At 41.4% G+C, this 22,573-nt stretch overlaps 1 protein-coding gene across 1 annotated transcript; it reads right to left on the bottom strand.

Annotated features, from left to right (window-relative positions):
* Positions 1 to 1,418: 1,418 nt before the first annotated feature.
* npdc1a (neural proliferation, differentiation and control, 1a) lies at positions 1,419 to 21,295 on the bottom strand. Its single transcript, XM_076079745.1, has 9 exons — positions 20,952 to 21,295; positions 11,667 to 11,816; positions 4,994 to 5,092; positions 4,544 to 4,762; positions 4,005 to 4,071; positions 3,146 to 3,236; positions 2,905 to 2,984; positions 2,636 to 2,735; positions 1,419 to 2,520 (listed from the first exon to the last, which is right to left on the bottom strand). Exons 1-9 carry the CDS (start codon positions 21,064 to 21,066, stop codon positions 2,449 to 2,451), a joined length of 993 nt encoding a protein of 330 aa, XP_075935860.1. The 5' UTR covers positions 21,067 to 21,295; the 3' UTR covers positions 1,419 to 2,448.
* Positions 21,296 to 22,573: the final 1,278 nt, after the last annotated feature.

Genomic DNA, 22,573 nt, shown 5'->3' with positions numbered 1-22,573 from the left:
TCTGATGGCTTTTTGATTTTCTTCAGCCCTGCCTTTGATGGCCCTCCGTCACAGACCCTCCGCCCACCCAGGTTTTTATCCGAGGGCCAATGGCTGTCTTCTTTCCACTGTCCTGCAGGCACAAAGGGCTTTTAACGGCCCTTGGCATGTGGCTCAATGGGGACAGGAGACTGACCCATCCCCTCCTCAACACACACACACACACACACACACACGGATATACAACCACATACACAAAACCCACATGGAGGTACATGCATGATTTCTCTTTACCCCTACCCCCAACAAACACACACACACAGAGACACACACTGGGTGTAGTCGTTTGTGAGCTGACGGTAAAACAGGATCACCACAAACTAGACAGAGAGTCAGGGACAGCTTGAGGCCGTGAGGCAACACCAAAGGTGTCACGCTGCAAGCTGAAATGTGTATGTGTGATGGCCGAGTTCATCTGAACAGGAAATGCTTATGACTTGCTGACTCAGAAAGGCTGAATATATATTTAAATGCATCCGACATCCCTTTTTTTGTAAACATATTGTTTTTACAGAATTGCTGACTAAAGTGGTCTAGGGGTTTGTAATATTTAAGTTTAACAGGTTTTACCCCAAAACCTCGGCTTGTTGTCATTGCTTCAAGAATCCTCTCAATGGCAAAAAAAAAAACAGGTGAATGAAGAGGAATTTGTTTTCTGTGGGTGTTTTTATGCGACAGTGGATCTTTCAGATCAATTCAAAAGAGGTCCTATAGTTTGCACGGTCCACATTTTATCTTGAGTGTGGGACTCACAATGGCCTGGTCTTGGTGTTGGCTCTGTCCCAACGCCTCAAAGTGTTGGCCTTGTCTCGGTGTTGATATACTGTCTTCATGACCTGGTCTCGGTTTAGGTGGTCTTGACTACAACACTGCGGACACCATCACATACTGTTATGGATCAGCTTGTTATAAGCTCTTCATTGAAGCTATATGAAGTTTACACTGACAGCCTTCATGTTTTTATGGCAGTACTATTTCATCAAGTGAATTAAAAAATGTCCTGTGCATAATTTTATACCCAAAATTCAATCTGAAATATTTGGTATCTTTGGAAATATGTTGTATGTATGTTTGGCAGCACAGAATTCGTTTGTATTGAACATCCTTCAAGACGATAACACAGATGACATCATTTCTCACATCATCTCACAACACCAAAGAATGTGATCACAGTTGCCAACATTCTTTGCATTCCGTTTCGACCTTTGTTGCATCTCTTTCCCTCATTGCCTATTGTTCTTGCAACTATCACAAAAAAAGCATTAAATGTCCATATATATATATATATATATATATCTATATCTATATATAGAGAGAGATATACATCTATATATATCATTGAGTGTATACCAAGCACGAAAGGAAAAGTAATTTCCACATGTGGTAAAAACTTTAATTCCAATCCTTGGTCTGCATGTACAAATATCTATAAAAAGTGAACACATTCACTCTTTGTATGTACATTTTGCAGCAAGAAGTGAATTTGGGCCCCGACAAGAAGACAGAGAGGAAAGAGGGACAATACAAGATAGTGATATTTACCACCTACACATCCATCAGTTTAGTCCCGTCACCAAAATTTCATTCAAGCGCTCATAAGTCCCTTTGACTGTACGTTCCTCCTCCAGCAACAAGATGCATACATACAGGAGGCAGAGTAGTTGAGCAAAGCATTGCCATTATTCAAACACAGTAAGTCAAACCATGCAAACAGACTTCATCAAGTACTTCATTTTCATATATATATTTATATTTTATAATCTTAAAATATTTATGTGCAGCTTATATGACAAGGAATAAAATCGGCAACACCAACAGTAACAACCTTGTGTGGTGTTAGGGAGTTTTTACAGAGGTATCACAGAGATCTGATCTGTCAGGAATGTGGTTTAGACACTATCTATGCATGACAAAACACAGAGAGGGCACCTGTTTCTCAGCTTATGTATGTGTGTGTGTGTGTGTGTGTGTGTGTGTGTCAGTGTGTTGTATACATCCGCTATTGGATCACATTCTTTGGACACAGCTGCAGAAATGAAGGAAAGTAAGAACGGCGGAGGAAACAAATCTTAACTCAGAGAAAAAAAACACCGATTGGGATATATCTGGGAGGACTCTGATAACGTTATGTTAAAAGACAGTAATGCTCAAAATCTGTGACAGACATAAACTAACAAGGAACCCAACATACATTTGTAGTAATAAAAGCCGTACTGGTGGCAGATATAGTAAAGGAGGGGCAACAAGAAAACAATCTTTTTTTTTTATTGACCTCTGCCAGGCTCCTCCATTTCTATATGCATGCAATGTGAGATCAAGTGGTTTCCTCCAGAGAAGTGGCTTGTATACCTGTATGTAAATATATGTGTGTGTGTGTGTGTGTGTGTGTGTGAGAGAAGTGTTCAAGAATTAATTGATATTCCCCTGGTAATTTATAGTCGAGTCATCAAACAGCGGGTTCTTCACTTCCATCTCTCCAGTCTGTGAAAGAGGGAAGAAAATGGATTTTCAGTCATATAACATCATCAGAACGGATTTGTTGGTGTGTGTGTGTGTGTGTGTGTGTGTGTGTGTGTGTGTGTGTGTGTGTTCCCACCGGTGCAAGTCCGGGGCACTCGTATACGGTGAAGTCTCCGCCCACTTCCTCCTCATCTGATGTGACCTCTGAGTCAATGACTTTCTGCTCAGGTTCGTTACTGAAGAAGGAAATAAAAAGTCAGTGGAGTTAAGGCAGAGAGGTGACACAGTCAGAGGAAGTGGTTGAACACTTTAACTCTGCATTCAGACATGAGAGATAAGAAAAAGAAAAAAAGGGAGGGAGTGGCACAGAGAGTGTCGGAAAAAACAAACAGAAAAAAAACTTACTTTCCCATCGAGAGCATCTGCTGTTTTTGATGTTGGTAGTGATACATTTGAGCGCTTTGAGCCAGATTCTTATCGCCGATCTGAGGACACAACAGAGAGTGTGGATAACACGTTTGAAAACACATCTTCTGTGCACAGGGCACAATCACATCTTGTGGTTATTACAGAAAAAAAAGTGAGAAATGGAAACAAAGCGAGCTCTAACAATAGCAGTTAGCTGAAGGAAACGCTGTGCGCTTACAGAGGGAATGTTGGTTGTGGTTGTGGGTGCGCTTGCCCCTCTGAAAGCAGGGTAGTCCACCTTCTGAGCCAGACGCGAGTCTTTCCGCAACCTGTGGGGGACAGTGTGAATCTGAGTTTCCTGTGTTTCTGACGGCTGTTAAAAACACCCTTTCAGCTAAGCTCACACATCTTGTGATACGTGAACAGCAAGTCGGCCTTTAAGGGCGATCAATAGGTGTAAATGATCAAACAACCAACATGAAGTGAAATTGACTGAGAAATCCATTCAACAAATAATCACTGGTCACAAAATGAAAAAACAAAACAAATTTAGTTTTATCAAGAGTTTTTCTTACTCTTTCTGTGAAGTCATACTAAATCAACCAGCAGAGCTCAAGGAGATACTTTGTTCTTCATGACTTTTAGCTGATAGTTGAATTAATCTGTTAATGGCTCGCGTTGAAGGCCGACTCCTCCATAAAATGTTGTGGAATTGATGATGTTTTTTTTTGCTGCAATTGAACGATGTGATACATACTTCAATTTAAATATCATGATGCCAGCTTAAATTTATTTTCTCTAAATGTTCATTTTTCAGATATTTATGAGTTTAAATTATGCACAATTGTGTATATTATAAATTCTCTCCACCTAATTACAAAAATTACAAAAATAAAGTGCATTTTTTCTCTCATTTTTATTAATTTTTTTATTAAGTATTAACATTTGACGTCATACGGTTTATTACGCAATTAAATCTCAAACCCAGATTGGTCTTTCTAGTGCATTTAATTTGGTTTAGAGAAATTCCTCGACAACAAAAAGATGAAATCAAGCTTTCTCTTACGTCACTTGTGAATTCAGGTGTTCAGACTTACTTGACGTAACAGACGCTTGCCAGGATCACTGCCACAGTGCCCACCACCACACACAGCGAGATCACCACTGCAGGTTGATAAGAAAGAAAAGAGGAAAACAAAGGGGGAGCCGATCATGTTAAGGAGTAAACAAAGAGTGATTGAGTGGCAGTCAGATGACTTCCCTGCTGAGACATCTTTTTTTATGGGTGATAAATATAATCATATCTTCGCCCATTTGCTCATTATGGGTTGTTATGATCATCTTGGGTAAGATGATCAACACACTGGGATGAATAGAATCAAATGTTCAGTTGGGACAAATGAAGAACAGAAGTGATATAATCTTGCTGGTAAACATTCAGACAGCAAACTGCTTAACAAGAAATGAGGCTGACAAGATGACCCAAATCTTAACATGTAATTTGATTGAGTTTTTAATCCATGGTCTGCTTGTATCATTGTCTTGTAGCAGCACTGTATTCTACACCATCAGGCTTTCACTTCCTGGGTGCAGTAAAGCCTTCTGGTCTGTGTTGAGGACATAAGATCATACTCACTGATGATAATGTTGTCACTTTTGGATGTTGGCAGACCTATAGGACACCCTCGGCACCGAACTTTAGTGTCCCTGGGCTGGGCGGTTGGTGCGTTGGGAGGGGCAGAGACTGCAGGGGCTGCAGTGGTGGCGTTGAGGTTCTCAGTGAAGAGACGATCCTGGCTCGTCTGTTTGAGTCTGGAGGCATCTGTCCTGCTTTTAACAACATCTGCTTTGGCCACTGCAGAGAGTAAGGAAGACACAAACAGAGAGAGTCATAATCAAAGGCTCACATGAGGGGAAATCACAATATCTAACGGAGGTGAATGTCAACTAAAGGACATGTGGGGATAATGTTAAATCCTGAATCACCTTAAAAAAACAACTCTATAAACTAGAGGAACTTAAAGTAAATCGCACACATCCAAACTCAAAACAGTTGTTTTTTTAAAATTGCGTTCAAGGCTCTTACCAGGATGCTGCTTTGGTGGTTTGATCTTTGTCACTTCCTGTTTTTCAATGACGGCGTGAAGGTAATCGATCTCTTCATCCAGGTCAGGGTAGAATGCCACTACAGACGAGATTTAAAGTCACACTGATTAACTTCAACATGAATTAACTCGAGTAGAAGTACAAGCTAAAATCAAAGAAGGAAGGCAAAAGGATATCCAGATTGCATGTAATGTTGTGCCACTCACAGTGACACAAAGGGCTTCTTATTATAAACAAAGCACCTTCATTCACACACATAACATACAAATCGGTTACTAACTGACAGTCACTCCATATGCATCACAAGCACACATGTTACAATGACCGAGGTTCCCATATTAACAAATATCTAGCCATAATATTCAATTAATAACATCAAAATCTTCCAACAGAGGAGTGACAATGATTTTCTTCAGGGGTGTACTTAATTATCCTTTCCACTATCTATTCTGTTTTTGATCAGCTGATTTCTTTTTTCTTAGATTAATCATTTGGTCTATAAAATCAGTTGAAAATAATATCCAAAATTATTAATCTAAACTGGGAAACTGAACCAAGGAGATAGCTTTTCTGTCTGAAAAAACATATTTTTGCAGCTTGGCCACTTTCATGACCAACTATTGAGTGTAATAAAGGGAGAGACTGGGAGCACATGCATGTGATTCAGCCACATATCAACGTGTTTTTCCAGGGTCTTGCCTCTGAAGTGATGAACAGGGAGTGTGCCCATGTGTGTTGTTTGTTCGTGGACTGATAAAAAAAAGGACACAATACTAAACTGTTGTTAACAGCCCTTGAGGCCAGACAGTGAGCCGCATTCCTGCAGTACTGCCGAGGTGTCCAGGGCGACCAGGGCCGATAGAGGGTGTGTGTGAGTATGTGTGTGTGTGTGGCCGGGGGAGGAAGCACCGCAGGGGGGCCGGAGCAATCAGCCAAACTTTGGCTTCACTGGGTTCTCAGTTGCTACATTCACAATAGATCCCATAGCTCACTGCTAATGGCGGTGATCAAAGGGCTGTTTCCCTTTATAAAAGTTACCCTGCAATATATCAAATTATAGGTACTTGCACGCAAAGCTGGAGAGGCAGCAAGTCATGTGAAAAGAAGAATTAAATAAAAATAAAAAAATCGCAAGAAGCTGAAGTTGCTTGTGTTGCTTGCTAAAGTTGATGACTCAATTCAACATCATTTGCCAATAAAAGGTTTTTTGATGAATGTAGAAACCAGTGCAGATAAATAAATGATCAGTGCAGATAAATCTATCCAAACAAATGTGTTATGGCACATTGTTACACCACCTACATTACATTAATGATTACATAGTCACTTTTGCTCCAGAAGGCCGACCATCTGGCCGAGCTAATATGTATGATATGACATGCCGGCAGTTTCACTGCCTGCTTTGTCATTTTCTTACCCCCCTCCACTAATGGCCATTTAGTGCACTCCGTGACAGGTGTCTGTGGAGGCGGGATGCGCCATCTGTACTTTGCAGGTGGTTGAGAGCTCAAACTGTGCCCGTGTGCTCACCAGGAGCATGTCGTAGTTACAGGATTACATTTTAGAGGAGATTTTAAATGTTGTTGTTTTTTTTTAAATGAGATGTTTATCGCATATTTCTTAAGTGTGGATTTATTTGAAATCAGCAGGGAGATGGTAAAAAATGGGTGAGCAGTAATTTTTAAAAAAAAGGCGGTGATTTTCTGTGCGTGTGGTTTGTCACACACTGACTAAGCACGCACACCTCTCCTTGTGTAAGAGAGTTTTGTCACCGGCTTGATAATGACCCATAACCTCTTGAGAGGCACCCAGGGGGCAGTCGGGTACAACAAACAAACAATAAACAGCTCAACAGGGATTGAGGATCACACACATCTGTGCTTTTCTATTTTCCCTTTTAAAAAGCATTCACCTTTCTTCCTCCCCCAAACCACACGCATGAACACACACACTCTCCCTTCCTGCCCCCTCGTCCTTGTTTAGAAACTCTAAATCAGACAGATTTCACAGATCTCGCCATTTTCTGGTCGGCAGTTGTGTGGAAATTGCAAATTGTACCGTGATCTACACGCATTCGATTTTGTCGACTAATCGTTTAGTTAATTTGATCGACAGATCTTTAAGACTGAGTTTCTCCACAAAGATTCACAATTAAGCAACATTTAAATTCTTAGAAGTAGTTGTCAGAGATCACAGTGCCTCCCCTTCACAGTGAGCATGTCCTCAGTCCTGTCTAAGGATTATTGATTTATACTCAGTGTGTCCTGCTGCCCTCTAGTGGGAGATTAAATATGTGACGTACATAGAAGGAAGAGAGACAGCCAGAGGGACTTCAGGTCTGACTCAAATTCTCTGAAACCAGAATCTTGACCGACTCCACAGCTAACAAAATACAAAACGGGGCCAGCCTCTTTCAGATCTTTTGTAATTCCTGTGCTCTTTCCACGGTGTTTGGAGGAAAGGCCTAAGAGGCGAATAAGAGAAAACAGATCAACAAGATCACAGTTGAAACAGCAACTCGTATCTACTGTACTTTGTTAGTGAGCCTGTTTTGAATGAGGGAGTTAAAATGTCATTTTGCCCATGAAATCTAAAGTTGATAAGTTAGTGCAGAGGCGCTCCCTCCCACCTGCTATAAAAAGTTAGTCACAGATGACTGCAGGAAATCTCTTACAATGTTCTCACCTTCAGTAAACAGTCCCGCCTGTCGTTCACGTCATTAAATAATACCCTTTTTATTTACAACTATTTTTTTTGTCAGAACTTCTGTTGCCATTGCCACTGTATCTGCTCGTAAACATGCCATGGGTGCTTAGTTTCTACAATACTTTCAAAATCAAGAGACAATGTTGAAAATATGAAATAAATTAGTTTTTTAAAGAAAGTATTTTGTTATTCAAGTAATCTGGAAAAAATATATATTTTCAAAGAATTTATTTAGTTTTTCAAAGTAATCTAAAAAAACAAACATAATATTAAAAAGAAAATAAGTATACGGTATTTCATATATTTTTTTGAATGTGGTTTAAAATTGTTCTTACAAAAGGCACATTTTCTTCTAAAAATAAACATTACTTTAACTGCAACTGTTAACAGCCATTTACTGCAGCGGAAGAAGCAGAATCCCCTTCCTCGTCTATGACCACATGAGCAGGTCTTAGCTGTTGTAGCTGCGGTTACTTCTCTTGCTGAAAGGTGATAGGTTGAACTGAAAGTGCAAGAACTGCAGTTGTGGAACTGCTGGCTGCTGTCGACTCAAACAGGAGAGAAGTGTTTCCCACAGGAGTTTTTGAGACTATGTCGGGTGGACCTCCGATCCTGTGGCAGGGCACCCTCTGGCTGAACATTACACCATGCAGTTACAAAGTGTGACTGTTTACAATTGTAAAAAAAAAAGCCACAAAAAAAATGTCACGCTGAAGCTATTTGACAGATTAAGTGTGCCAAGTGGAAAAGCATTATGTGTTGAAATGGTGGCATCAACATCCATGAATCTGTATATAAGTAATTAACTCGGATATCAGAGGGTGATGCCATTCATTTCACAGGTTAGAAGCAACTCACTCAGTCCCTCAAAAGGTGTCAAAATGTTTATTTAATTGGCTCTCCATCAGTTTATTCATCTAACTTCACGTCATTAAAGTAAACTGCTGCAGGATATCTGTTCATGTTTTGTGTAGCTGAGCGCCTAAAGCGGTGGTTTGAATGCCGTCGATTGCCGTCTATTGTATATTATATAAAGTAAAAACATACAAACATGTGTGCACAAAAATAGACCGTAAAACCCCGGGCTACATGGAGACAGCCCTGCCTTTAGCACATACGCAATTTAACTGCATATAAAGAAGCATACAATTCACGTACTTTGTGCGGCTGCTGAACAAAGGACATGGCTTTGAGGTGTACTGTGTGTTTACCAATGGCAGCGCACGCCTCCATGTCAAATACAAACTGGTCCTACTTTCAATAAAAAGTGCTGCCGGCGCCTCCCCCAACCTTGTTCATCCACTATGCTCGTTCATCCTCTTTGTGTTCATTTACAAAAGTGTAGTGGACAAAAAATGTCAACCAAGACCCGACCATCTAATATTAGTTAACAGCTCTATTAAAGCAGCCAGCAGAGGCAGTGTAGATGCCACAGTGGAGCAGTGTGGGGAACAGCACCCTGTAGCTATAGCAGCTTCACACAAAACAGCTTCTACAGCCAGAGAAGGAACAGCGGGAGAGTGACGAGGTAGAATCCTGGGTGCTGTAAAACACGGATAACATGCCGATAGTTCCTGTCCTCCTATACATACACTAAATGATGTATTCCTTTCTGGCCAACATAAAGATCTCAGCGTCTAATTCTCTCAAAGCACGTTCATTTAAGAAAAAGGGGCTTTGTGATATTACTGCGATTATTCTACAGAACAGTAGAAACTCTGAAAATTCAACCTGGCTGCAAGGCCAGTGAGTCAGCTTGATGGTGATGACAAGACGTGTGAAGTCGAAGAACAAATGGTTCGATTTTCTCACGAATTTTCTCTTTAGTCACGAGCGTATATGTGCGGAAGTGAGACAAATAAAAGAAGAAGAGAGAGAATGAACCGACGACTACTACTATGGGGGTGCAGGAAAACCGTGCGTCAGAATCAACAGTTTTGACAATGTGTATTTTCCGTGCTTTAGCAAATGCACAAACATTTGAGATAATCAGCTGTTTAGTCCTGAAAACACAGCCATTACATTTCCTCTGAGCGACTTGTAAATTGTTGTATGCTGCTAAACAACCAAGGCAGCAGCTGGACGATGCAGATTCTATCGGGTTTTGATGCATCCCTGACAAACCAAATAAACCTAAATGTTGTATATTTAGGACAGTGAAATTCTAGTGATTTCATCTGCTCATTTCAACATTTTGCGCGTGTCCCGCATACACGTATCCACACCAGTGTGAAAAAGAGTCAGACTTGGTCTCCCATGCGGATCTCTGTGTTCTGTGGTCTCTCAGGGCTTTATGTAACCACTAGGGAGCTAAGCTGAGGCTTATGATGCGCTGGATTCACAACACCACGCAAACAAAAGCCTCACACATGAGTTACAATACAGAGTCAGGTTTTATCATCATAAAAACAACTTCCTCTTTACTTCTGCATGATGTGACCTTTCTCTCCAATACATCCTCACACTCATCTCCTCCTCATGTTCTCCTCTCTCTCTCTCTGATGCTGCCGCCAATTATTTGAGCCAAGTTTGTATCCTCTCCTGACGCAGACCCATCTAAATTATTAATCCTGCAGAGCACACACACACACACACCGACAGACATAAATAAACAGTCAGTCACACACACACGCTAGTGCACTCATATATACACAAGATGTTTCAATTTCTCTCCCATTTCTGCTGCGCCATTGAAACACGCCGTGTGTGCCAGCAGTGCGATGTCATGCCATGGAAATCAGAAAAATACGATTTATTTTTTTCGCAGCTTGGCTCTTTCGTTGAACGAAATTAGATTCAGTGATGGAGATGAAGGGCGAGAGAGAGAGAGAGAGAGAGAGAGAGAGAGCGAGAGAGAGAGAGATAGTGAGGTGGAATGTCGTCTAAGTGATTAAAGCCGGTGCGGGGGCGATGCGTGTGTGTGTGTGTGTGTGTGTGTGTGTGTGTGTGTGTGTGTGTGTGTGTGTGTGTTGCAGACGCAGCAGGGGTGGATTAAAAAACACAGAGGATCAGACCGTACCATAGTTGTCAGAGGTATAGATGGAGGGAGAGCGAGGACCAGAGAGGCAGGAGAATGGGACAAGAAAGGAGCAAATTAGAGGAGATACATGAGATACGGGGGAGGAGAAGGAAAGCACAGACGCAATAAGGCAACTGGGGAAAAAGAGGTGGAGCGGAAGAGAGAAGCGGGCAACAGGATACTGAGGTCAACTGGAAATAAAAGAGGCAGTGACAAAGAATGAATGTGCAGTGAGGATGTACAGGAAAGCAGAGAAAGAATGGCAGCGAGTCAGTCAGTGCATTTACATGCACGCTTGTTGTGTTACTGTCATTTAAAACTGAAGCAGGTTGTCTTCGTAGAATTGAGGTTGCAATTCATCAGTATTAATCAATCTTCAGTTTACTCTTGTCAAGCTTAATCTTTTCTGTGTTTTCATTCAGAAATCACACAAGTCATAAAGAGTCAAAAATATATTGTCTCCATTAACTGCTTTTGTCTATAAAAGGCGACGTCTTTTCATTCCTTGTTTCGTCCGACCGAAAGCCCAAAATCCAAAGATACTCAATTTACAGTATTAGAAGTAAAGCATGAAATCCTCACATGCTGGAACCAGACAATATTTCACATTTTTGCTTGAAAATTAACTGTCATTTCATTGCAGGGTACCAGACATCCTTACATCGTTTTTACTGTAATGTAAAATGACCTAATCTTACCATCACAAGTTATTTATGCGCATATAAATAAAGTTAGTCGGTCAGTGGCTTGAGGAAACCGACCTCCCCTGAAGTAGTGAACACGTCTGAAAAGATTCGGGTTCAGCTATAATGTGATCAAATGAAAACGAGCTTGTGTGTGTGTGTGTGTGTGTGTGTGTAGCGAATGCAAACCTGCATGAAGTGTGTTTGTGTGTGTGTGTGAAATCTGTATGCAGTATATTTCATACCATGCGGACGGTGCCTCTTCTTCACCGTGCAGCGACCTTCCTCGTTCTCCTCAAACGGGGAGAGGCAGTGGCCACATCGGGAGGAGCCACGCCTGCAGAAGTGGCGTCTCTCTTTAGCACAGTCTATATGGTGAGGGCAATTACTGCCAGCTGGGGGAGAGGGAGAGAGAGAGAGAGAGAGGGGGAGAGAGAGAGAGAGAGAGAACATAACACTTTCATTCGTATCCAAACAACAATAATGTGATGCAGAAATTGGGCTTTTTAATGAGGCAGTTAGACAACAAGTCTTTGTGTGGAAAAAGTGCGATAAAAAAAGGCTCTCAATAAGAGATGCTTCAAATTTTCATTAGTGAATGTGTGAGCTCTTCCTGCTGTAACCTCATCAAGGCTTCCATACGGGCATGGTTTGCCAGATAGGACAAGAATGTTTGGATAGTAAGAAATGAAAAATTGTATTTGTTTTTCTGCATTTCACAATGTGGTGAGCCCCACCTGTTATGACAATCGGAGGCAGGTTAAACCAAAGTAAAGAGTGATCGGGAGCTGCACTCTCACAGATCGGCCCACAATCACCGTTCGATAAATAGACTATTTCGATATATATACGCGCAAACACACGCAGGAAAGGAGTGGGTCGCAGGGCCACAGCAGGTGTGTTTGGTAGCAGAGGGCAGGAGGAGCACTTGAGTGCAGAGCGGATAATGAGCCCCGGCAGAGCTGCACGGGAGGCCGGCTAAAAGGTGAGCAGCACAGTGGGTGTTTATACCGACATAACAGACAGCAGGTGAGATATGGAGGAAAGATGAGCCCGGTGTCTTTGGGGGGATAATGGGTCTCAAAAGGTCAGGGTTGTTCAAGTCTAGAGCTGACAGGAAAAAAAAGGGGGGTGAGCTTGGTGAGTGTATTTAAATGATCTACTGAAGAGGGCAAACAGGTCTACTGCATAATTCACTTCGATGTGGCTTTAATAAATCACGACTCACTGAGGTGTTATGAGATACAATATTGCATCTTCGGCGTGTTTTTTCTTGAGCACTGCTACTAAGTGCTGTCATACGTCCTTTCTAAACCAGGATTACACATTCATGACAGGATATCTCAATGACCTCCATGGCAACAAGGCCTGTAACACCAGGAAAGGATGCTTTTGATGCTGCAGAGATGAAGAGCAGATAGAAGAGTGGCAGAGGACTTGCCTTTTGTATTTGTGTACACATGCGTAAATGTGCATGCATCCTTTCATCGATACATTTTTTTATCGAAATAAAAATAAGACCGTAGGTATTCCAAGAGTTAATATTTACTGTTGTGTCTCTCAATTTTTGAAATGTGCTCATTACTTTGCGCTTGTGTGGATTAACTACATATGTCGGACCGCCCGAGGCAGACTGTCGGACCTTGTTGCAATAAAATGAGAGGTTTATGCTCTGGTGCTCGGAAACAGTACCGCTTTGGTCTAATAGCTAAAATGAGCAAATCCACGCTACTGGACACTAAAACAACATCCCACATTTGGATTGCAAACACCACAGACAGTAGACCCCCCCCCCCCCCGACATACACATTACACACACATTTCGACTAATCTACACATCGCAACAACACCAGGGAGCTGGACGCGCACACACACACGTCCACATCTTCTCATGGTCTGCCTCAGGGAGTGAGCGGTGGAGTGACGCATGTGTAATCTGAGAAGGCTTTGTTTTCTGTTCGTGTCAAAGACACAGAAGGAGCAGGAGGATGGGGATGTTTCTATAACATCTGTATAGCTGAGGGGCCAATGGCTTATTCACTGCCATAAAACTAACCTGCAGGTATACAGACAACTCCCACAGCGTCTTTGGTCGTTGTTTAACGTCTCATTCCCCCCCCACAGCTTGGCAACAACTCTGTCACTTCTGTGTTTAATTGCGGCCTCACCTGCTCAGCCGCGATGCCACGTTACACCACATCCTTGTGAGTGCGACGTGCTCATGTGCCGAGCCTCACTCTGTTAGCCGTTTTCTCTCCTCTTCCTCCCCCAGTTGTCGTGGGCTTCTATTCTTACATGGCACATGGCCTCCTTTTAATTTCCCTCCAGGTATCTATTTCACGTGTTCTTATTGATTACCGTCGAGCCCCATGACCTTATAGAAGACATTAATGTCACTGGAAATAGATCTTGGGCACGTGCCTGTGCAAGACTTAGTCTCACTCAGTCAAAACATGACTGAATGTGTTCTTTCTCCTTCTGGAAGCTACTGTAGTCTCCTACCTGGTAACTTACGTTCTTACGCTCGATCACAAACATTACTGCGGACTCTGCGTTATTCTAAAGACGCCGTCCACCAACTTGTTATTTTTAAAACGAAGACAATGTTCCAGATCATTCCGGATGTTTTTGTCGTTAGTTTAACACTGCCCAATTAGTTGGCGGAAGCGAGGACATTGGTAAATTGTCTCAGTTCTTAACTCTCAACTATCTTCTGAAACATGCTGCCCAGGCATCACGTCTCTCTCCCTCTTCTTCTCCGCAACCCCCTCGAGTCCTGTCGCCAGATTATTCCCCCGACCACTCTCTTTGATCCGACTGTAAGAGGACCAGGTGCAGATGGCAGCACTCGTGTCAGAGATCAAACCACCCATTCCCGTGTAAAACTCCTTGAGCTCACCTCATTGTGAGGATGAGACCATTCAGAATAGATTCGTCAAATATGTGACTGTGCGTTTGTATGTTTGCATGTTAATAGGGTTGGAAAATCACAGGCCAACTCACAATGTTTCATACTTTTGGACAAAAGATACAAACAAGGCTTTAGTCTCAGACTTTTTTGTTTTTTGTTCACATGTGCGCAACAATATGTTCACATGTGCTATCATTCAAATGTCTGACAGCCAGTGATGGGAACAGCTCTAGAATGAAAGTGTCTGCAGTGAAGCAAGACACACATACAACTCAGTATCACAGGAGAGCGTACCGAGATATTGTTGCAATTAAGTAGCAATGACTGTATCTCAGTAGAAAGCTGAATCATTCGGTGTATTTGTCCAGACTCCACATATCATCATGCACAGAAAAGACAATTTGTAAATCCTGGCACGTAAATGAGTCCCTGGTGTCTCAGACAAAAAAACAAAAGGAATTAAATCCCTGTTATGAAAGCGAGAAAGCAATGGCCTCTATATTTCAGAAATCGGCCGTCTTTATTATAATGGTGCTAGCATCTCAGCACCTCCAGCCAGCACTTCATCACGTTGGATGTTAATATGGTGCAGTCACATGAATGCAGAGAATTATTCTCCTCACTCACACACACACACACAAGCAGCCATATATACACAAACACACACCCAGTCACAAACCGACTCTGTGCGTGCTTCATCGTGACTGTGTGAGGCGTGGAACGGTGAGAAAAAAAAAAGTGTGAAAAGTTGAAGAGGGAAGAGCTGCAGCCCAATCCATCGATAACGGCCTTCAGGACCGTTCACCAACAGTTGCATGAAAATGATAACACGACTTCGGTGCACCATAGCAAAGGGTTACACCAAATGTCTTTTTTCATCAGAAGAAAAAAATAGATGTTATGGTAGTTTTATGAATGGAAATCATGCTAGACCGTCCCGCTAATAGCCTAGTAAGTGAAAAGTTGTTGTTTTTTAAACACTATATGCCAACAAATATGGATTGAAGCACAATACATGTTAGATACATGTTGTGAATTTTGGCAATACTACTTCCATCTCTTTTGAATAAATTTGGACTTTACCAAATGCAGCCACCACTGAAATCTAATAATTCTACCAATTTTAAATTATTAATAAAAACAGTGTCGCTAAACTTTAAATACTAGACATGCAAAAAAAGGCCAGATTATGAATGATGCTTCAAAGCTTCAAACTTGTTGGTATTTTACCAAACTCACAAATACATAATGGAACTTTTTCTTTTTTTCGCTAATTAGAAAGCTCAATCAAGGAGGAAGATGAATAAGAAATCGAGAGACAGACGGGGAGATGGAGATGGAACAGACACGTTCCTGTGGTACATCGAGTCGTTCGTTATCGGCGAAGACGGCGGAGGTGTGGAAAAAAACATCACGTAACTCAGGGACACAGAAAGCAGCCCTTGGAACGAATGAAAAATGACTTTCTTAACCATCTGCTGCTGCTGCTGTTGCCAGGCTGTTGAGCTCAGCAGCAGCTCTGCCAGAGAGAGCTGAGAGGTAAACAGAGGCATTGTCACAGCCTGGTGAACATCCACACACCCACACACTTTCATGTCACCATTAACTTGTGCTCCTTCAAGCTGTTCCACAGCTACTATACAATAAAATGTCACCCAAATCTGTAATAGTGCGTGTGCATGTGTGTGTGTGTACGCGAGGGAGATTTAGAGAAGAAGTAGGAAATGGGTAGGACATACACTCCCATTGTGCGCCTTTCCTGACTCTCTGATAGCAGACAGGAAGTAAGACAAACACTCCAAATCAAGTGGAAACATTGAAGAGCTCTGCTCGGTGCTCTTCACTTGATATATTACCACACTCTTTATTTCCACATGGATAACGTACGTGTGTGTGCTCATGTGCAGCCATGCTCCTGTTTATCCAACGGGCCTCACTCCAAAAATGACAACAGCAAACAAATGCCAAGCAGCCTGTTTCTAGTTTATTGTTTTAATAGGCATCAGTTGGGACAAGTGCTCCTATATGCTGCGAGTCAGGATTAGGCAATATGACGATATGCCGTGTAAGCCATAACCAGTCAGATATTCTGCCGTTCTGATTATACAGTGGTAGCTATCCTTTGTGACTGCTGGCCAAACGTCATCTACTCCACCCAAGGGCACAAATATGGGATTTGCTGGACAGAAATGCAGTTATACGGTTTTGAATATTTTCTATAAAAACTTAATTTACAGTCTTTTATGATGAAGTGACAGATTTTTTTTAAGGATCCATTTTAATAGTTTTAAAAAGGGATTAGCATAAAAACTAACTGTTCTGTGTATTCATCTTATCCAAAAACAAATTGATTATCCAGAAAAGTTTCAATATCGTATTAAATACAATATGATATTGTCACGTAAAATAACATATACCGCATTAACATATTTTATACATAAATATATAAAACATATATGGATATAGTGCAGTGTAGTAGTGGGCAATATACACAATATCCACTCCAATACAACCGAATAATCTCAATTAAATAACATTTTTAGATCAGTAACTGTAATAAAGAGAGCAAATAATGGGGCAGACAGAAGAACGAAACAATTGTGTGATCAGGATTTAAGCATATATGAAACTGTTAGAAATAGAAATAACAGTTGAGCATATGGAAAGAAAATGTATTTTCCTTGCTCAGCTAAAAAAAAAAACAGCATATCATAACAACAATGAGCACATTTCGTACGGTTCCTTGTTCCGTGGCTTTGCGTGGCCAAGGAGTTAATCAGTAAATTGCTCAGTCAGCTCTGACTCTTTAACAAAAACAGCCACATAAATTTACACATAGCTTCACTGAACAGTAAAAAGGTGTCAGAAAGCCACGAGCCTACGTCAGATGACTAACTGCGTGGAAACTGTCTGCCTTATCAGTTTCAGTTACCAGTAGTGTAGGTGTTGAGTTCCCACCATAATCTGATTCAGTGACTCCTACATGTAAAAAGGGTGCGTGACATAGCACCTGTTCAACACACAAGACACAGATCATAATGCTGAGGAAGGAAATAGGAGTAGTGGTGGTTACGTGACTTTAAGGTGAAAAGGAAATGAATGTAAAAAAAAAAAAAAAAAGTCAAAGAATTTCATCACCAAAAGAACTCAAGGTGAAACCAGTCTTTGTTTCCCCTCTCACGTGGAGCCGTCGTGTCTCTCCTGCGTTATCTCGCGCATCATTTTTTCTTTTCTGTTGCAGCAGCTTCTGTCATGTCACACAATGCCGATTTGAAATCATTACACAGAGCGGATAATTACTGTGTCATTATCGTCAGAGTGGGGCAGAGCAGCACACCCCGCAGCAGACAGAACAACGGTTGAAGGGAATCGTACAATGGCAGCAAGTATGTGTGTGTGTGTGTGTGTGTATGTAAAAGCTTTTTGTCTTTTTTGTTATTTTCCGTTTTCATGGTCGTCATGTTTGTTAGCCTCTGGATGGTCCAGTTGTTAGAATAGTCTTGTTATGTAATACTGCGTATTCAATAACTGGATTAACCAATGCAAACGAAAACCCCCGAATTGATTGGGCTGATTTGGCTCACAATTACCTTCAACTTAGTTTTTCAACAGCAAACCTGTTTTATTGCTTCACCCGGTGTCAAAATAACTTGCTGCGTTATCTAGGACAGAGAGATTTCTGGGTATGAGCACTAGTGTCAGCATTTTTTGGGGTGCCTCTGACACTGTCATTCTTGGTAAGGATGTGGCTACACACACATGCAAAGCTGCGCATGCAAAACCGCTGACCTAGATAAATTGTCTCTTTTCTGACTAAACCAAAAAAAAAAATCAAATCAATTTTGATCGGAGGATTGGTTTGGAGAAAAAAAGACAACTGCCTGTATACGACAACTAAGGTTACGGTGTAGTCCTAAAAACTAAATGAGAATAGTGCGTCTCATTCCGGCTAAACTGTGCCGACTCTGGCTTAGATCAGATGTCTGCGAGCGCTCTGTAAGTTGATTAATTGTGGCCCTCTCATTTCCTGGAGAGGTCTGGTAGTCGTGCGGTCTCACATGAAGGTCGGGGGGAGATAGAAAGACAGAAAGCAACACAGAGCAGTGGTTTAAAAAGGAGCCACAGCAAAGCCTTGGCTGACCACTTATTTTTCAGACCTCCAAGTTGAGGACCACAATGGGGAAGATCAATAATATCTTTCCTGACTGTTGCAATTTCAGTATGATGGTTACCACCATGTAATTGGGTCTTTCATCCTTTCTCTCACTGAAGAATGCTGGTAATGTCTAATCCCCTCAAAGACCACACACAAGCTACAAAGCAGATCCATTTGAAAAGCAGAGGAAGCACTTGTTAGCTTTAAACTGCATTTTCTAAATGACTTCCTGGCAGCACTGACTTCAATATAAATCTGTGTGGAGAAAAAGAGGCAGATTTAGTGATTTGCCATCGAAAACCTTTTAGATGTGGTGTTATTATCGTTGGCAAATCTGACAAATAACAATGCCATGTAACCATTAACTAGTCTTTTAATCGCATACTAACATAGATACACTAAATCTGCAGTGACGATACAATGGCTTAAGCATATAAGCCCTCATCTGTGCTCTTTATGCTGCATGCAGTTTGCTTTTCATAGCTCTCAATCCCATCTACAACGTCCGCAGATGACTAATTAATGCTGCAGGGCAACAAAAAAAAGGTGATTGAAAAACACTGCAGCCAGTGTGTGTGTGTGTGTGTGTGTGTGTGACACTGAAGATATTAATCGTTAAAGATTAATCCTGGTGGAAGGAAAGGCCGGAGGCAGTGGGTCTCTGAATAATCATCGCACCAGCTCACTGTGGGTTCGGCGAATGACAAACCTGGCATTTAAACGTGGCGGCACAACAACGGTCCGGGTGAATTAGAATATTGAGAATTGATGTTGATACAGGGAAATGCTAAAAATTAGAGCAGCAAGAACCTTCATATATATATATTCGTGAAAAAGTTGATTATTCCGCTGCTAATTCGACAGCAAGCATACAAGACATTTATGTGATCAAACGGGTTTATGGAGATTTTGGACAACTTCAATCCCAAGAACCAAGTGTTCCGAGAAAGCTTTCTGGCATATTTACACATGATGAAGTGTCGACGTTTGCTGAATCAACAGATCTGATTACTATGCATTTCATGCTGTTGTCACACTCCAGCGAAGTCACCCTGAAACCTGAGTCACTGTTAAAACTGAGTGTGCTTTTTGTGGTTCTGCAGATGCCTCCAATACGATATCAACGATAAATAAAGTACTATTTCCTTAAAAAAGTGCCCGTGGAGTAGATATGACACCATCTTTCCCGCCTCACAGATTTGTTTTTCAGCCCTGGGGATGGGAAATGATGATATTCGGATTGATGAATTTGGATGAAAAGCATAAAATCGCTTCACAAATTTACAGAAGAATAAAAAAAAAAAAAACACTGAAACTGCGACACACCCTCTCCGTCGTGCACCAGCAACATTAAGCTTCACACCATCGTGATATCACGCACAGCCTCCGGTGAAGCCGGAGTGGACCACGACGACTGCGTGGATGGGTTTATGTTTTGGTGGGAAGAATATATCAAAGTCTATATATTCACACAGGTCTGTGTCCAGGTCCAGGCAATACATGGTCAGTGTGAGTGTGAGTGTGAGTGTGTGTGTGTGTGTGTGTCCTCAGATAAAGGCTAAAGATTACAGGAACCCAGCTGTTGGTTCTCCCACATGGTTTCTGTGTTAAAAGCTCAGAAGCAGATTATCTCCCCAGCAATCATCCCTGTGTGGAGACCCATTACACGCTCACACAAACAGGCACAAAGACTGCACTCAAATATGTTTACAATATCTAAAAAACTGTTTCCAGATTAACCAGTTACTCAACTGAGAAAGTATTAACTGATTGTCATGCATGCTACAAACAGTTGCTTGGCGTTCACATTTTCCAAATGTGGAGCAAATTATTAGGTTTTTTTTGTGGCTGCTGCTCAGATGAAGTAAGCAGTAGGTTATTGTCTTCTTTAAATTACACTCAGGTAGAGGTAATATATACTGGTTAATCAGCTAATCAAAGCAATACTCAATCAAACAATAAACAATACAAAAAAAGCAGCTCTATATCACAGTATAAGAATACTTTTATGGCTATTTCCACATGGATGTCCTATTGAATTGGATTGACTAATGTACGTCTGGGCTAGATTAGTGTAATAATAACAAAAAACTAATCTGTGAGCACACAAGGAAATGCATTGAGTAACGTAACAAGGAAGGGAATTTGTATTTGTTCACCCTTATCCTTTCTTTGTGCTCTTGTGTTACACTAAGAGGTACACCTACCTGTCTAACCTGTCCAAAACGTCCATCTAAACTTAAACTTTATCAAAAATGACAACGATTAAAATAAAGGGAAAAAACCACGTGTCTCCCTAAAAACGTTACGCAGTGAATAAAAAAAAAGAAGAAAAAAGCCGCTTGTCTTGCTGTTTGTCACAAGCTCATCAGTCAAAGACGCCCCAGTGACGGGGATTCATTAGACAGATGAGTTACACTAATTGCTGCGTCTGGTGCTGGCTGTGCGTTGTTGTGTATTTACCTGCAGGGCTCGCGCTGACAGCGGCGACACAGTGGAGGACCACGGCGAGTAGCAGCAGCAGCGAGGCCCGGCGCAGGCGTCCGTTCTGCGGGCTGGAGAGCAGCAGCAGCAGCATCCTTGGTGATGTCTTCTCGGCGTCGGAGAACCGCAGACGGGTACGGAGTTTGTTGTCATTCCCCCATCACTTCTGTCTTGTGTTTTGTATTTTCTGTGGGCTTTTTGTTTTTTGTATCTTTAGCGCAAAGTAGGGTGCAAACACACACACGCACAGCGGTAAACCTAGCTGGCCAAAGACGCGACGCAGTCTGTGACACACTGCGCACTGTAATCCGTGGCAGTGCTAAAGATAGCGGAGTTTCAGGCAGGGTAGGAGGTAGGAGGTAGGGGGGGTATGCTCGTATGTGAGTGGGTGCATGTGTTTGACATGCTGCCTTCAGGTCTCCTCGTAAAACCCACAATATAAACAGATTTATCACTTAACAGACAGCAGAAGTGTGTTTTCCAGATTATTATCATTATTATATTTTTATGCGGACGGTCAGAGACTGACAATCCATTAACAACCTGTTCAAATGTGTGCATATTTCTACTCAAGTAAAATATGACAATTAAACGTCTAACGGAGCAAACAACTGAATTGTAAATTGTGCAATCACTGACAACAAAATAATGATTATTGATTTTGAACTTCAGTTTTTGACATACACCTTTAAATCATTTTTTATGCCTTTACCATAAGATCCACCTCGTGCTTCTGCAAATTCTTACAATCGAGATGTCACTGTTTCCCACAGCACCTGAAGGCAGCAGTGTACTGAGAGATTACATAGATGAGAGGAGGTACGTGAGACGTGATGACGTATAAACCGGTTCATTGGTTAAAATATCATATTATTATGTGTTTGGTTACATGGTTTACACACCGCTAGAGATGTGCTGATAAAAAGGGATAATATCATTTACATGCTGTTGAGATCACAACTTATCAACCAATTATGTATTTATGTCTATCAATTTATTCATCATTAAACAACACAGATTGGCTAATAGCCTGATGGCGATAGTGGTGGAGGGAGAAAGGTGATTATCAAGTAGTTTATTTGCCAATTCAACAGGATGTAGCAGGTGCAGTAAAATGATGCCACAAGACATATTTTATGAATGTATACACAAATAAAAAAAGATATCCTGAGAAATATCTTTCTATTACTGTCTATTGGCCTTATTATTTTTTTTTTCCAAACAATCCAAATGTTGAATGCCAGCTGGGGACAGTTTGTATACTTAGAGCTGAAAGACCAAACAAAAAAAAGGCCGGAATTCATTGACCAGGGCAGAAACAAAACCACCATCACTTGACAGCAGCTGGTTCTGTCAGTTATCAGATATAAACTACCACCGGTAGAATAAATCAATGTACCAACTCTGAACAGTAACAGTATAAATGTTTGTAAAGTATACTACCGGGGAACTTCAGAACTGTTTGCATGTGATTTCATGATATAACATGTGTGAATCATTTGCACTTATCAGCTCACCGCGGTCATTATCAATGACGTCATCTTGAACGTCATTTCGTATGATTGTGCTCTGAAGCAGCTGTTTCTATCCGGCACAAAAGG

The sequence above is a fragment of the Anarhichas minor genome, unplaced genomic scaffold (assembly GCF_050575085.1).
Source record: "Anarhichas minor isolate MPS153535 unplaced genomic scaffold, ASM5057508v1 ptg000073l, whole genome shotgun sequence".
Taxonomy (NCBI): Eukaryota; Metazoa; Chordata; class Actinopteri; order Perciformes; family Anarhichadidae; genus Anarhichas; species Anarhichas minor.
The sequence above is the reverse complement of the archived record's forward strand: the minus strand, read 5'-3'. Positions and strand labels throughout refer to the sequence as shown.

Bases quoted from the DNA above. Each gene is read 5' to 3' on its own strand.
- npdc1a (XM_076079745.1), bottom strand. From the start codon at position 21,066: ATGCTGCTGCTGCTGCTCTCCAGCCCGCAGAACGGACGCCTGCGCCGG. The intron at 11,817-20,951 runs GTAAATACACAA...CCTCTCCCCCAG, and splicing joins TGTCAGCGCGAGCCCTGCAG to CTGGCAGTAATTGCCCTCAC. The intron at 3,237-4,004 runs GTAAGTCTGAAC...TGTCCCCCACAG, and splicing joins GCAAGCGTCTGTTACGTCAA to GTTGCGGAAAGACTCGCGTC.